This window comes from Neocloeon triangulifer, unplaced genomic scaffold (assembly GCF_031216515.1).
Source record: "Neocloeon triangulifer isolate White Clay Creek 2 clone unplaced genomic scaffold, ASM3121651v1 ptg000005l, whole genome shotgun sequence".
In the NCBI taxonomy this organism is placed as follows: Eukaryota; Metazoa; Arthropoda; class Insecta; order Ephemeroptera; family Baetidae; genus Neocloeon; species Neocloeon triangulifer.
Genome location: NW_026775548.1, coordinates 1206620 through 1222563, shown reverse-complemented (window position 1 = coordinate 1222563; position 15944 = coordinate 1206620). Strand labels below are relative to the sequence as shown.

The 15944-nt window shown below is 36.0% G+C and overlaps 2 protein-coding genes across 2 annotated transcripts in view; one reads left to right on the top strand and one right to left on the bottom strand.

The window, feature by feature from the left end:
* The window catches only part of LOC132194035 (glucose dehydrogenase [FAD, quinone]-like), a 158111-nt gene that overhangs the window by 30369 nt on the left and 111798 nt on the right, over positions 1–15944 (bottom strand). The gene's annotated exons all lie outside the window — the stretch shown is intronic.
* On the top strand, positions 35–15941 carry LOC132194036 (maternal embryonic leucine zipper kinase-like). The gene is made up of 14 exons (XM_059615075.1): positions 35–194; positions 275–474; positions 537–687; positions 737–846; positions 900–1053; positions 1321–1427; positions 1491–1658; positions 1711–1776; positions 1871–2060; positions 2219–2350; positions 2407–2539; positions 8362–8479; positions 9103–9206; positions 15479–15941. Exons 1-14 carry the CDS (start codon positions 167–169, stop codon positions 15669–15671), a joined length of 1854 nt encoding a protein of 617 aa, XP_059471058.1. The 5' UTR covers positions 35–166; the 3' UTR covers positions 15672–15941.

The window sequence follows — 15944 nt, the reverse complement described above, 5'->3', positions numbered from 1 at the left end:
GGCGATCCCATTGGTCCGCTTTGTTTGGCGCGAATTCTCCTCACCAGCTGCCCAGGGAGTGTCTCAGCTGCACCGGTTAAATAACGACACTCGTTGCTGGAAAATTGCGATTTTCGCCAAAAATAACGCATGTTTTGAAAAAAAGGCAGTCGCGAAATCGCACAAAATGTCTTCCAGATCGGATCCCAGCGTTGGTGAGTCGCGGTTTCAGTCAAATTTCGCACAAAAGCCTTCATCAGAATTGAGCAATTTTATGATTAATAAATTTTTGCAGAGAATGCAAGTGATGATTCAGACAGACTGTTCGTCGACGAGGAGGACACCAAGCACGAGCCGATTCTCAGCGAACTGCAGGCCCACTTCGACCTTGGCGAGACCCTGGGCCAGGGTGGGTTTGCCAAGGTCAAATTGGCAAAGCACCGAGTCACGAATCTCAACGTTGCCATCAAGTGCATGGACAAAATAGTTATCGGGGTATTAAGTTTAAAAATAAACTAATAATTTAATTCATTTCTAATGTTTCTTTTTTTTGGCAGCATGAATTAAAACGGATTTACAAGGAAATAGAGGCGTTGAAATCGTTCGACCACCCCAATGTTTGTCGTCTTCTGCAGGTTATTGAAACAAACACGAGGATATATTTGGTGTTGGAATACTGCGCTGGATCGGAATTATTTGATTATATTGGTAAATTTGATTTAAAAAGGAGATTTTGAAAATTTAATAAATCCCGTAGTCAAGTCGCAAGATTTGACCGAAGTCCAGGCGAGGAAGTTTTTCCGGGATATGCTGAGCGGCGTTGCGTACATTCATCACAAAGGCTACGCGCACAGAGATATTAAACCAGTATATTCACGCAGTAAATCTCTTTGGAAGTGGAAATGATTGTGAAATTTCAGGAAAACATGTTGCTGGATGAGAATAATCGAGTCAAGTTGATCGATTTTGGTTTGTGTGCAAATCCTGCTGGCGGATTAGATGAGCAGTTGGCCACTTGTTGTGGTTCGTATGCATACGCAGCGCCAGAACTTCTCCGGGGCGTACAATATTTAGGTAAATTAAATTTAGTTTTTTCCAGTTTATTTTTTGGCCTGAAGTATTATTTGTTAAAAAAATATACTGCTTGTATTTTTTGTAAGAGGCAAAAATAGATGGGATTTGACAAGGGTTGCAATATCCAAAATCAGACAAAAAATAAAATTTCAGTATTCTTTGAAAAGAATCTGCAAACTAAGAAATGTGTGAATTTGTTATTTTGTTCTTTAAACTTAAAACCACCAAAACCACTTTAAATTACTTGGTCCACTTTTTGAATTTCAGGTACCAAGGCTGATATCTGGAGCATGGGTGTCGTCCTCTTCACCCTTCTCTGTGGTGAGCTTCCATTTGAGGACAAAAACATTCAAAACTTGCACAACAAAATTCAAGTATAACTAAATATTTTACCCAAATTTTAATTCTATTTCTAAAATGTTCATTCAATAAATCAGAAAGGGAGATTCTCTGTGACCAAGCCGCTCTCTCCTGAGGCCCTGAACATTCTCCACAGAATGTTGGATGTGAACGTCAACAGACGTATCACCATCGAAGATCTCTGCAAGCACCCCTGGATGCTTGCGGACGGTTCAAAACCAGTCACTTGGAAAATGCCTTGCTTTGTAATATTTAATATTTTTTGTGTACATTTAAACATAATTTTTATCTTGTCAGTTGGATAATTTGGATGCCGAAATAGTCAGGCTGATGGCCCAAGCTTTTAACACGGATGACAATAAGGTGAAAAGAAACCTACTGAAGCGTTAATTCTCTAGTTTTAACAACAAATAGAATAGACTTTGTTGACTAACTGTGACAAATTAACACAATGCAGATGGCTCAGGAGTTGAAAAGGTGGAAATACGACGAGAAAACCAGCACCTACATTCTTCTGCGCATGAGAAAGGACAAAGGAAAGCCACTGCCGAGACTTAGGTGCTTGACCGCCAAGAGCAGAGCGCCGCCCCGGCCTGAGGAAAAGCAGAGTGGGACTGGAGAAACTCCGACCAGGGTGACAAGAGCAGGTACAAAATTAAGAGTTAATTAAGAATTATTTCAATTATTCAACTTTCAGGTACTTATTTTTGCTCTCAAAACAAATTTACTTGTTTTTTCTTCTTAATAAAATAAATTACCATTGATTTTGTGAAGCAAATAATTAATGAAGAATTTAAACATTTAGGGAGTTTGAGATCTCGATCGCCCAAGCTGGGAGCAAAACGACAAGCACCACCTGAGGTGCCAGAGAGGGTCTCCAAAAGGCCCAAAATGACCAACGAAGTTTCAACTCCAGCTCGAAGAAATCCTCCACCTAGTGAGACAAAATGCAGTTTGCCAGTTTTCAGAGTTTTTAATAATTGTAATAATCAGTTCCTCGGACGCCTGTAGCCCCGACTGCAGTGAGGTCTCCTTTGACAACTCCCAAATGCAATGTTGCAACGCCGAAAAGTCAGAGGGTCTGTGCCACGCCGACGTCCACCATGAAAACTCCAGTTCAACAAAAGTAAGAAAAGGCGATTTTTATATAAGCATGCAATTTATTATATTTATTGAGGTTTATTTTAAATTTAGATATCAAGTTGAGAGCTTTTGGAGATCTAAATGATTATTTAAAAATTCTTTCACCAAAAATTAGGATCCATTAAAAAAAAGGAAGTTAGTAAAAGTTATGAATTAAGATTAATTATTTTTTCTTAATTCATTACTTTACTTAAAATAATCATTTCCCCCTTTTTTTCTATACAAAAATAGAACTTCTTTCGCTAAATTAAAATTCCAGTACAAAGACAACTTTTAAAATTTAGCATTTCAATCAATTGGAAAATTTGAATTCATTACTTTTTTTAAAAAACAATTAACTGGATTCAAAAATGTCACGAAATAATGCTTTTGTGTATAAATCTTGCGATTGGACATGTATCCGTGTCAAAAGTCAAATTGAGCCGATCCGCTGGACCGCTCGTCAGTCTCATAAATAACGAAAGCGCGGTTTATTGGTCACCCACCGTTGAATTGAGTTTTAATGCATTATTGATCGGCTAATGAATCGGCGCTTCCTCTCGCCGCTTTGCATGCACGATTCTGCAAAAAAGTGACCAATCAGCCGCAGAAACGGCCGCGACACACTTCAGGCATGGATTGTTTTCACACACGGTGCAAAATTCGCCATCAAACCGAGCGGACAGTCGCAGGGAATTGATAAATTGCGCTGAGGAATTTTATTTATTGGCGCACCGGCCATCAATTGATTAATCGCGATTCGAAATTATGACCGTCGTTAGCTGAGCGTGACAACAGTGATCGTTTGAATTTTAGATCAAAGCGTGAAATGTTTGAAATCCGGATTAAAATAATTTGAAGTTTCAAATTAATTTTTATTCACTAAATAATCTTAAAAATCCAAATTAAAAATAGTTTTAAATAAATTATCAATTAATTTTTTGATTTTTAAATGATGAATTATCGGCGCATTTTTCATTTTTCTCATAAAACGGAATAAAACATCAAAAACTGCTTTTTCCTGCATTCCGCCGCTGGTGCAATAAAATTCGAAAAAGAAGCAATTATGCTATCCGTGGTGCAAGAGAGCGGAAGTGCATCTTGGCTGGTGGCGGAGCAGCAGGGGTGGCTGGCCGGGCACTTCCCTTTTCAGGGCGCTTCCTGCTTGGCTCAGGTCGATTGCCGCAATTAACGCCAAATTGCAGCGTCTCGGAAGCGGACGGATTCATATTGTCCGCATCCTCGGCAAGGCGAAATTCCGCATCCGATTCATCAATGGACGGACACATGATTGACGGGAAGGCTGATCAAGAAAGAAAGGGAAAAAAACAGTAAACAGAGATAGATGTGCTTTCGAGCAAAACAATCCACTTTTTGCCTCAACTTTTCATATCGCAATCTAAAATCCCGCTTTGCTTAATGTAAAAATGTATGAAAGTTGATTTCCAATCAAGTCTCTTCTGTTTTAAAAATGAAACTATGACATTAAGTAGAGGCTTCTGGTAAAAAAATTATTCATTTTAACGATTATTCATAATTATTATTAATTAATTATTTTATTTCTAAAACTTTTTTTAAATTATGGATTAAATTATTAAATTAACTTATAATAATTTTAAACTCTCTTCTTGACTAAATAATTCCTCTAAAAAATTTTGATTTAAAAAATGCCGTCGTAAATTACTGAAAGATTTGTCTCGGGAAAATTCTACCAACTAAAGCATTCAGAGGAGCAATTTCAATAAAGATGCCGTCCCTATCTGCGTCTCCTGGCAGCAATTGCGACCGGTGAAAAAAAATCCTCGACGCCAACCCACTCGCAAGGGTACAATAATTAGACTAGGGCGGGTGCGATAAAGTGCGCAAGAAGGGACGCAAAACAAGTCCAAGTGATGTGCTGCGGGTATCGGACATAAATTGCATCGGCGGCACACAACTTGTTGTGCTGTTGGAAAAGAGCGGTCGCCGCCGCCGCCGACCAAGTAGCAGTCACAACTAAACGGAGCGTGTAATGGTTTGTAATTCTGGCCGAGCTGCAGATACCCCATACTTATTTGATGGTACAATATCGCCTGCGGCACCCATAAAATTAACTTAAAACCACCGTCAGCAAAACGGAACCCGCGCGCACACACACAGGATTATCCGTCCGTCCGTCCGACAACAACAATTTGCCTCTTTGTTGCATCGCTTTGTGGGAAACTTTCGGCTGCTTTTGCATTTTTCATCTTCTCTACACACACAAGTTTCCCATCGATTTGCAACGCGCATTGTGCGCGGTGGAAAGCAGAAAAACGGTTATTTGCATTCGGATTGATCGAAAAAAAAAACTCAAGGAGAGAATCGACCTTTCCTATAACGGTTTGGTAAAGCACTGGCTTTTGAATGGGGCAAAGAAATTTTAAGAATTTCGTATTTCGATTTAGATTTATAAATAATTTAATTTAAAAATTTCACTTTTAATAAAAAAAAAAAAAAAAACGTTGCAATTAATTTTGATGGCAATTTTTCATTAAATAGGTTTTGAGCTTCAATTCCAATGAGACATGGTAAAATAAATTTCATCAATAATAAGAATTTTCAAAAATTGATCGAATTTACGAAAGTAATACAATGATTTCTTATTCTTGGAATCAGTTCAGCTAAATAACATTTGTAATTAATTAGAAATGTATTTTTATTCAAAAATTTTATTGAAATTATTGGTTAGACTCATGAGATTAATCTTATATTTACATTAGTGGATTAAGCAAGTAATTAAAATATTTCCCGGAATATTGTCAAAATTGATACAGATTTTTTAGTATTTTGTTAAAAACTGAAAAATCTGTTATTTTTAAATTTTAAATCAACTTCGATACAAAATAATAATGCCAACCATTGTCAATTGTTTATCGTTTATTCTAGTTACCTTTGTTGAAACTTGTAAAGTTTTAAAAATTTAACAATACAACTCTCGAGAATTTCCTCTTTTGATTCTTTATCATTATTTTTAACTGAAACTTGAAAGCAAGCAGAAACTTTCCCAGACATGTACTCATGCTTTTGAAATCAAAGAGTTTGCACAATGGCGAATACGTTCAATAGCCGAAAAATAAATCTTTACCAGGAATGCACAAAAATAGAGTATCGTACATAAAAGCCTGCGCATCTGCAAAGCACTCGTTTCTTCGCGTTCGGGACAAAAGCGTGCGTCCGATTTTTAGCCGCCGCTCTGCTTGATTAAAGAAAGACTCGATTTTTTCCACGGAAAACGAAAGACAAAGTCTTTCCCAGCGAGCGTCCAGCTGCGCGGCCAGCAAATGGATAAAGCACCGCGCGAATGAAAAGAAGAAAAACACATGCCTGAATGGCTATCAAATATTTGTGTGTGCTTCATTTGCACCGAGCGCCGCGCGGATAAAAGAAAAGAGTCCCCCCGCAAAGCCTGAACTAATCGTCTCGAAACTGCGTCAAATCCGTGTGTTTCCTCCACATTTTTGTTTGGAAAAAAACCCTTTTCACACCAACACAGTGAATTATTATACTATTCATTCCCCGAAGAGAGAACGAACCAAATTTCTTTCTCTCTCTGCGGTGCTTTAATAATCTCGAGATTTTTTTGCGCTTTTGTATAATTATAAATTAACGCTTACCTGGAAATCAAACTGCGTGAATAATTGGTCGCCGGCGTTTCCAAAACGAACGCTTTGCATTTTTTCCTGATTTATTGGTGGTAAGATTTAATTATTAACTCTGCAGATGGGAATTAGATAATTGAATCATTTTCGCCGCTCAAGTGTAACTGACGATTCATTACCAGGATTATTTAATTAGACAAGAGCATGATAGGAATATAATTAAAGAGAATCTAACTCGGAAATTACTAATTTGGAGGTGCGTTTTGGCTTGTTATGCAAAACATTCTAGAATCACGCAAATATTTGACCACCGGCAAAGCCAATTTGTTCACCAAGGTTGAATAATTTATAATTTCATTTGTAAAAATGAACGAAAAGTTCAATTTATACTGTGGTTTCAAATTAAAACTTTTAAAAAACCATTGACAGCATTCGGAAGCAAAATATGTGCTGAATGATATCTACTTTTTACTTTGAATGAAATATTTCTCTACATCAGCCGAATGCAGAATTATTTTTTTACATCAGCTCAATGTATAGAAATTTTGAATTTAGAAAAATAGTTCCAAAGCAACAAAAATTTAACATTAAAATATTTTGTGCTGAAAAGTTACAATTCTGCCCTAGGTTTTACGTGGCTAAAGAATCCGTTTGTTTATCAGCATCAAAATTTTTAAATCACTTTCACATCTTTATATTATAAAATTAAGTTGGATTGTTTTTGTTTTTTAGAGGTAAACTGAATAATAAAAATTATTATTTTGAAGGAAGCTTCACCTTGATTTTCCATTCTTGATTCTCTTTTCGAATTATAGTATTTTTTATTATATTCATCTTTAAAATCCTAAAATGTTCTCCGATTTTTATTAAAGTCTCTGAAAACACAACTTGTATATTAATTTTTAACGATGGAAAGCAATTTTCCGGAATACTGAGCACGCCGCCAGTCCATTTGTGAAATTTGAATAACATTAACTTGAACATTACAAACTCTTCTCCCCCCACTTATTATTAAAAGCTGCCACCGCATGAGTTGCAATTAGCTGCAGTCGAGCTGAAAAATTCGACTCCGACTGCCGCAATCCCACTTTGATTAACACCATTTTTCCTTTTCTAAATTTTCATAATGGAAACGAAAAAGGAAAATAATGGTGTGGCGGGTAATTTATGCATTGGAGGCTGAAAATCCAAGTCACCCCAGTGACGCCGTCAAAGTTTTAATCTGCGCGGTCACGGAGCGTGAAATATATCAGTGGCGAGCCAATCGATCATCCCCCGAGCGTCACCCCACGCGAGCGGCGGCGGCCAAATGAGATCATTACTCAAGTTTGGCCTCTCTCGCGTTGCTCCCACGTAAACTAAAACACACAGCCTGACAAATGGCAATCATCTCCGCGTCGCTCCGCATTTTTCGCCGTCCTCGTCTGGCTTGACGGATTTTTGCGCCGAGAAAGATGCAAATTTCTCTTGGGACCCTCGTGGAAAACAAAGTGCGCGTCCGCTGCTGAAATTGCCAGCGGGATTTGGAAAGAAAATAAAATAGCAGAAATTTTAAAAGAATTCATAAAAATAGTAATTTCTAGATATTTTTAATAATTCCAGTTTTATTACATAATTAATGAATTAAAAATAAGTTTTTAAATGAAACGAAAAATGTTGAAAAGTTTCTATGAATTATTATTATTTTTTTTAATACAATGAAAGAAATTTTAGTAAGTATCCAAAATACAGTAGATTTTGTTTTTTAAATAATAATCTGTCATTTTTATTAACCTACGGAAGACATTCTTTTCCTTACATTAGAATTTATCCAAAAGCGTTCAGAATTACATAATATATATTTAAAAATATTCTGAAATCACTTTCTTAAATTTGAATTTAATAAAACTTTACTTAAATAATTGTTAATAATTTAATTCAAATAAGAAATTAATATCTATTTTCTGAATTACCAAATTAAAAAAAGATAAAATATGCAACCCGCGCAACTTTCAAGCCGAAACGGTTGCACCCCCTGCGTAGAGCAAGTTTTTTTACCATAATTTTCTCCTTTTGACTCCGAACAAAAGAAAATTCGTTGATTTCGATTAAATTCCAAGCGGCAAACCACAAAATCAAGTGCGATCGTGGACCGTGCCGCGTGTGTGAAATCAAAGTGACATGTGGCGTTGCCCGCGGTGTAACAAATCTGAATTTTGCGTTCCAGGATCGAGCCGAAAGGGACGCCGTCCACCCGCAAGAGGGTCATGCACGCCATCAACAGCATCTTCCGCACGCCCGGACCCAAAAACCAGAAGGACTCGCCCAAAGTTCTTGATGAGAAGGTATAAATTAAGTTTTTACAATAATAATTAGCTACAAGACTCTTGAAAACGTTACTTTTTTTTGTCAAATCTACAGAGAATTTAAAGAATTTTTATAATTTAAATTAAAATGAGAGAAATTCTTACCAATATTTTAATGGAAAGTAAATATTATAAAAAGCAACAATAGCGTTTTTGGAAACTTATTCACGGAAGGGGGGAGTTTTATTTCATTATTGAGACCGGAAAGACGCATATTAGGAATTTCCTCCTGCTCGGACTGTTGTAGAAGTGTCTGTGCATTTTATTCTTTTCTTGTGTTTGGACGTCGATTGCCTTCCTGTTGTTCCTCGACTTCCGACTGCAACCAAGCATGAAGCGCTTCTGCTGCTGCTGCTCTTTTTGTATCGCAATTCAGAAATGAATGAGCTCCAAGTAATTACTCGTGCACGCCAAATAAATTCTCTATTTTTATTTTCTCCTACACATTCAGAAAACCAACAGTTGGTGCTCAACTGGTTTCTAAACACCTTTCAAATAAAGCCGCTTTTGAATGTATAAGTTTGTTTTCCTAAAAAATGCAGTTATTTTGTAATGAAAAAGAGGGGAAATTAGCCTAGTTTGTGAAAATTTTGTTATTTCAGGCCATGAACAACGTTTCGACAACTGCTTGTGACGATCCTGACCACGTTCTGAAGGAACTGCGACTCGCCCTGAGAAAGCAGAATATTTTATGTCACCAAAAAGGGTGAGTTTAACTATTTTATTAATCAGTTTTTCTGAAAGTTCTGAAGATTTTTTACTCGGAAACTTTAATTTTTCAGATTTAATAATTTTAATTCTTTTAATTTTTCTAAAATTAATTTATATTGGAATTTAATTCAAAGTGGATTTTTAAGACGAAGATTAAAAAAAAAAAATACATTTTCCCTGTAATTTCTCCCACAGAGAGTTATTTTGCAGGGGTTCTGATTTCATAAATTCATAAGTTCCTTTAAGTTTATGATTCTTTTCAAATTTAAAAGCAAATTTAATTATTTATTTAGATTTTTACATGACATAAAAAACAATTAAAATTAAAACATTGAAGTGATCACTTAAAAAGAACCAGCGGCTCAATTTTGAAGTAATCTAAATTTAATTTCAAAATTCGCCGTAACGATCGTCGTCACGGAGTGCGATTGCCTAATTCAGGCGCAGCACACACAAATGCACATTTAGATCTCTAGTTAATCAAAATCAGATTCGAGCAAGACTCGCTTCTTTCTTCCGCACGAGCCGCAGAGGTAACTGAACTGCTTTGCATGCCACCGTTTTTTGCATTCACAAGTTTTTCTCGTTCGCAGCCGGGGCCGGACAAAAAGCAGCGACGACAATTAGTGTATATTTGGGCTCTGGTAACGGTGACGGCTGCCCGCGTAGAGCACGGGGATTTATTATCAAAAGTGCAGCAAATAATGAAACAATCAAAGCCGGACTAGCTGTTTAATCCGCGAGTCTGCGCAGCATCACAATTCCCATTCGATATGGTTAAAAGGATACAATCGGCACGAATAATTGCTTTGTTCTTCCTCTTCCTGGTTGTGCGCCAGGGAAAAACTACTCACTTGCCAATGTGCACCGCACTGGAAACCAGAGTAAAACCAACTTTTCTTATATTCGTGAAATACGCTTCGTACAAAGTTGCAATTGAAGTAAAAGTTCTTTAAAAGCAAATTTACGAGCAACTAAAATCTTTAACAATATTAATTTTATCTCAATATTTAACACTGAGTTTCCATTTTGTTAAAATTCGATTCACTATCAATTTTTCGGTTAAAATGAATTTTATTTGCAGATTTGATAAATTTACGATTAATTATCAATTAATTGAATTGATATAAAATCGATTTCTTTGTGAATTATTGCATAGAAAGCAATTAAATATATAGAAAGTAAAGAAATGGGTTTTATTAAAGAAATGAAGAGGGAAAATCATTATTAAAACACCCAATTTAACATTCACAAATGAAATATTTTTTACAAAATGATGGTTAAAATTTCCAATTGTTTTCCAATAATAGAAAAAAGGGCTCCTATTGTTGTAAAAATTCAATTTGACTTCGCCAACAAGGAGTCCTAAGTGAGCTGTTTAATTATATGAGTTTTTTTAGTCGGTGAAATCTTTAATAAAGAAATAATCTCTTAATATGTGTCCGAATCGCAATTCTGTATAAAATCTGAAACAAAATCTCTTGCTCTTTTTTAAACACAATTTGGAGCAGAAGTTATTTTTTTACTTCAAACTGCTCCATAGAACAACAATGAGCATTTTTTTTTATCGTTCAGTGATCTTTTTTTAACATTTCTTCTTCACATCTTCAAAATCATTTGTAAACACTGAAGACCAAGACGATTTTTAGAAAATTGAACCTTTAGCAAGTGCTTCATTTTTTTAATTTCAATCGACTTTTTAAAAGAAAATGATCAAATTTCATTAGAAATCAACTAGAAAAGACTCTCTGGAATTATAATCTAGAATTTTCAAACAAAAATTTTGCTTCAAGAATAAACTGAACTATTATAAATGATATATTATACTATATTTTTATACCTATTTATCAGAATTTACTGTTTTATTATCCGACTTTTTGAAGTTTCAACGACCCTCTGCAACGTAAACTTTTCAAGTTCAAGAGCACTTGAATCTTTGCGTTGTGGTCCGGGCCGGCTCTACGGTGGTGATTTTAACGACATTTTTCACAAAATGAGCCACTTTAATACAATCACACAACAAACCAACTCACAAAAAGCGCAGCGCGTGTCCCCAATTTCCGAAAATGCCTCTGCACGTTATTTATTCTTCACAAGAGATGACATATCGCGCGCACCTTGAAAATCACGGCGCGGAACAAAATTTCGTGAAAAATAATGCTTTTCGACTTCATTGTGAGTTCGTTCGTTCGCGCGCTCGCGTTCCTATTCATAATTGTGGACAACACGCACTTTAATTACAAATTATAACCGCTGCCTTTTTTTTGTGTCGTCCGGAAGATGACGCCAAATCTTAGGCGCTTTTTTAAAACTCAGCCTTCGAAATTATTTCGCTGCGCACTGATGCAGTTCCTGCTGTCATGGTTTGTCATGAGCTGTGCGATTTTCTCAGGAGGCGCCATTTAATACCGCGGATTTTCTCACGGGCTTAAAAGAAAAATGGCTGAGCTAAAGAAGTGCAATTGCACGGGAAACTAACTCAAGTGTAGAGAGAGATCGAGTTTCCGACGGAGAAAAAATGCAGCTCAGAGATGGACTTTCAATTAATCTCTAAAAAAATTAAACAATAGTTTCTTTACATTTAAAGACTCGCTTCGAAAAATAAAAGCACTTGTTTGAAATTCTAAAGAAATTTAATTTAAGAACAAAATTGAAAATAACTGAAGGAAAGAAAAAAGGATTTAGATTGATATTTTTTACATTTTACTAAAATTTAGATTGAAAGTATGTTTTCAGGAATTCATGTTCATCAAAATTTATCCCATTATTATTATTTGAAATTTTAACGTTGAAAATTATATTTTAACAAAAGATGTTTGCAAAATAAGCTTTGATATGCTTCAAGATTAACTTTTGAGTAAACCAAGTGATATTTTAGCTTCAATTTAGACCAATTTTTCTCACATGATTGAAATTCCACACAAGACTTTCTTTCAAGAAATTTGTTATTCAAATTCATTGGCAGAGCAAAATAATGCCAAGTTTGAGCAACTTTTTAAGTGATTTTTAAAACTTCATTGAAATAAATATTTACCGGTTTTTACTCACAAGACCGGACCAAATAATTCTTCCTAATTTAAGACGTCATTGTTGTTTGTCGCAATTTTAATAACAAACTTGATTGCAGTCGTCTGACGAAAATAATTTTTCAAATAAAACGCGCTACTTTAAGGCCTTCTACATTATTTCCGCAGAATCTCTAAACTAAAATTTTTAACCAAAAGCAATCGTTATTGAGTCTTCTTGGCCACGTGTTTCAAGCAAATCAAGGCTACTGGAATTGAGAATGAAAAGAATGTATAGCAAAAACTCGATTCATCTTTGAAGGTTTTCATTTTTGTGCAGATTTTATCAATACATTGCGGCAAAAATAATTTATCTTTTCAACAAACTGGGACGTTTCTGACGATTTTCGTAAATCATATTTGATACAATTTTTCTCAAATACCAGCAAATCCTCGACTGTAACACTCTGCTAATTAAACCGGCGTGATCTCGAAAGCGATATGATTATTATTGCCAGCGGCGGCAATTAAAAAGCCAAAAAAAGAATGCGACAAGCATCTTTTTTGCTCCAACTTCGCACCGAACGGAAAAAAGTCGAGAAACACGCGCTGGCTCTTCCTGCTGGCAAAAGCGGATGCCACTCTCGAGGGGGCGAAACAAGAACTGCACATAATGACCAACGCGTATTTATATTTTATTACAATAATCTTATGCTCATGGCGTGTGACAGAAAGTAATTAAAAGAGAACAGAAGGCTTGGGCCGCCGCCGCCGAGAGTTTAAGTTGCGACGCCAAGCGTGACTTTTTCTGTAGCTGCGGCAAGATGGCGCGTGCCAAGGAGTTATTTTATGTATTCTTAAGAGTGATGCCTCCTCGTCGGCGCGGCGCACACGACTTTTGACCCGCTGCTTATGCACCATGACCCCCTCCGGGGGCACCGAGCGTGACAGCTTGTTGCCCAGCACACCGTGGAGAGACTTCTTGGGACAGGTGCAAAACCCTAGCTCTTTCCTTCCTCTCTGCGCGCGCTTTATTTATTTCTTTCTTTCTTCTTTTGTTGCTGCGCCTGATAAACAAATCGCGCACGCTGATTAATTAATCGCCGCCGCCGCCAACTCTAATTGGCACACGCGAGCGCGCGCTGCCGTTAATTGGCCGCCATTTTGGTGCTACTGCGCCGCCAAGGTTATATTACAGCCTGATGAGACTTTCAACTTGGCTGAAAAAGTGAGAGATAAGTCTGAATTTTCTCATTTATGTACAGAAGACCAAAATGAGATCATTTCTATTAACTTAAATTGGCTTGACTTTCATTGTTATTATTTTCCCTCAAAGCTGCAGTAAGTGACGTTTCATGATTTGTTGCGCCCTTTTTTTTATGATAATCTTGGGCATTTAGTATAACCAATTTATTTTATTTTTTTTTAATTTAAAATTTCCATCTTTTACGAAACACAAAGTATTAAACTTAAATATCTTGAAATAAATTAAAAATTTCAGCCTATTAATTTTTGAACAAAATTTATGAAACTGGACGTTTGGATAAATAACTGACAACAAAAGTGTACCTCAAGTTCATCATTAGAGCGAATCACTTGTCCTCCTCCTCTCCTGGAAGCTTTTGTAATCAATATATTTGTGTGCGCACACGTGGAGTGGGAGCTGCATATGGAAAATCGTTGCTCTTCATCATCATACGATTTTTTGTGCCGCCTAATCTGGCGTGAGTGGTGCGATTATTGCACGCTCATCGTCCGTCACAGGTGTTTTATAAATTCCGGTGCTTTACACACACACATGCACGCATTGTTCCTGCATTTCCAACACGTTTGATAGAAACATAATGGCCATTCTAAAAAGGAGCATCTGATGACGGGGCCGATTAGTTCCACTCCACAATTACCCGCGTTGGGCAGCCGCAAATGAAATTTCTCATGCGCGGGGGGAAAAAAGTAAATCGGTAAGAGGCTATTTTATTGAATCTCAAATCGAGTGAACACAAAAAGCGTTTGACGGGGAAAACAATATGTGAACGACAAGAGGGGCTTATGATCAATCTCGACTGAGCGAGAGGAGCACCTGCGATGGGAACGCGCGTTATCACTCGCTCATCAAACTTGTCAACAACAAAAAACACAGCATGAAATTATCGCCTCTTTTTATACCCCGATGATGCTTCATATCCGCTAAGTCGATGGGAACAAATGGAATTCTACTTATTTCCCAAGATATTTTTAAAATTAAGATGACCAGAAATTTACTTAAATCACTTAAAATGTGATTTTTTTTAAACATGTGTGCTTGATTTGAATTTAAAATCAGTTTAAAATAAGATCCAAAGTGGTGCAATCACAAGTAAGGATGTTTGTGAGATGAGACAAAAAAAATTAATGAAAAACAGAGAAGCCGACTTGGAAATAAGGCGTATCAAATGTTCGCCCTTCCGACAAAAAGTATACACAAGGGGTGGTAAAAAAAAAAAAAAAATTTAAAAGTTATTTCTGTCTATCAACAAAAAATAGGGTGCGTTTGATTTAAGGCCAGGTGGGCAAACACGCCGATCACCTCTTCTTGGCCCATTAAATTTTTTGCCCTGGTTATTTTTTGTATTTTCATCAAAATTAGAAAATGTTTTTTGTTTCTATTTGCAAAATTACAAATATAAAGTTTATTTAAATTTCAATACAATACAAATTCCAAACGACTTTTATGTTTTCTTGTTTTTGAGGCCTGGAGTGCCTCTGACAAGCTTCTGGTCATTCTTTGTGGTTCCAACTGAGCAGCAAATTGAGATCAGGGCGTTGCTGCTGCCACCGTTTTCTCTGCCCAAACCGCAGGTGGTTCTCCGCTGGGACACAATTCGATTTTTTGTGTAGTTTTTTTATATATAATTATTATGTGCTATATTACACAGTATTACATCAAGAATGACGCAGATTGCAAAAAAATTTGTCAATTGACATTCCATAATGCCAAATTTGTCGGACAAGAATAAACAACAATAAAAAAAAAAAAAAATTTAAAATTAATTACACATCATTTATCTATAAATTTAAGTTTCTTAAAATAAAAATTTCATGGAGTTCAATTTAAAGACAATTTTCATTATATTTAGTTTCATTTCAGACTCTTTGGAGAGTTTCAATTCACAATTTATTACTTGATTGTAATCTAGAATAAAATAATATTGAATCAGATGAAAAAATGACAAATGTTGAGATTATATTTATTTTTACAAATATTTGAAATTGTCTGTTTCAGTTACACTTTGGAGGGAAGAATTCGTCACTCTGACGGCAAAGTGCGCCTGTCCTTTGAGCTGGAGATCTGCTTTGTGGGTCCGAGCAAGCAGGTTGGCATTCGTCGCAAGAGACTCAAGGGTGACGTTTGGTGCTACAAGCAGGTCCTCGAACAGGTGTTGGCCGTCACTTCGCTCAACCAGAAGAACAAGTAGTGCAATTGATATTTGAATTCAACACAAAAATACCAGAAATTGTTAATATTTGACTTGTTTCGTTCGTTTTGAAACGACAATACAGAGATATTGTATAATATTCTTCCTTCGGCTTTTGAGAGGAAAAATGTGGATATTACTCGCATTTATTGATATTACTAACCTCATTTATTTTACAGTATGAAAGCAGCTTTATTTTATGTGCTTTGAAAATACAATTTAGCCATATTAGAAAATAAGTTTATTTTTTACCTGAAAATAAATTTTGATTAA

What these genes read in the sequence shown, in the direction of transcription:
- LOC132194036 (XM_059615075.1), top strand. Translation starts at nt 167, where the DNA reads ATGTCTTCCAGATCGGATCCCAGCGTTG. An exon ending in TCGAAGAAATCCTCCACCTA is followed by an intron (nt 2,351 to 2,406) that starts GTGAGACAAAAT and finishes TGTAATAATCAG; the next exon opens with TTCCTCGGACGCCTGTAGCC. An exon ending in AAAACTCCAGTTCAACAAAA is followed by an intron (nt 2,540 to 8,361) that starts GTAAGAAAAGGC and finishes TTTGCGTTCCAG; the next exon opens with GATCGAGCCGAAAGGGACGC.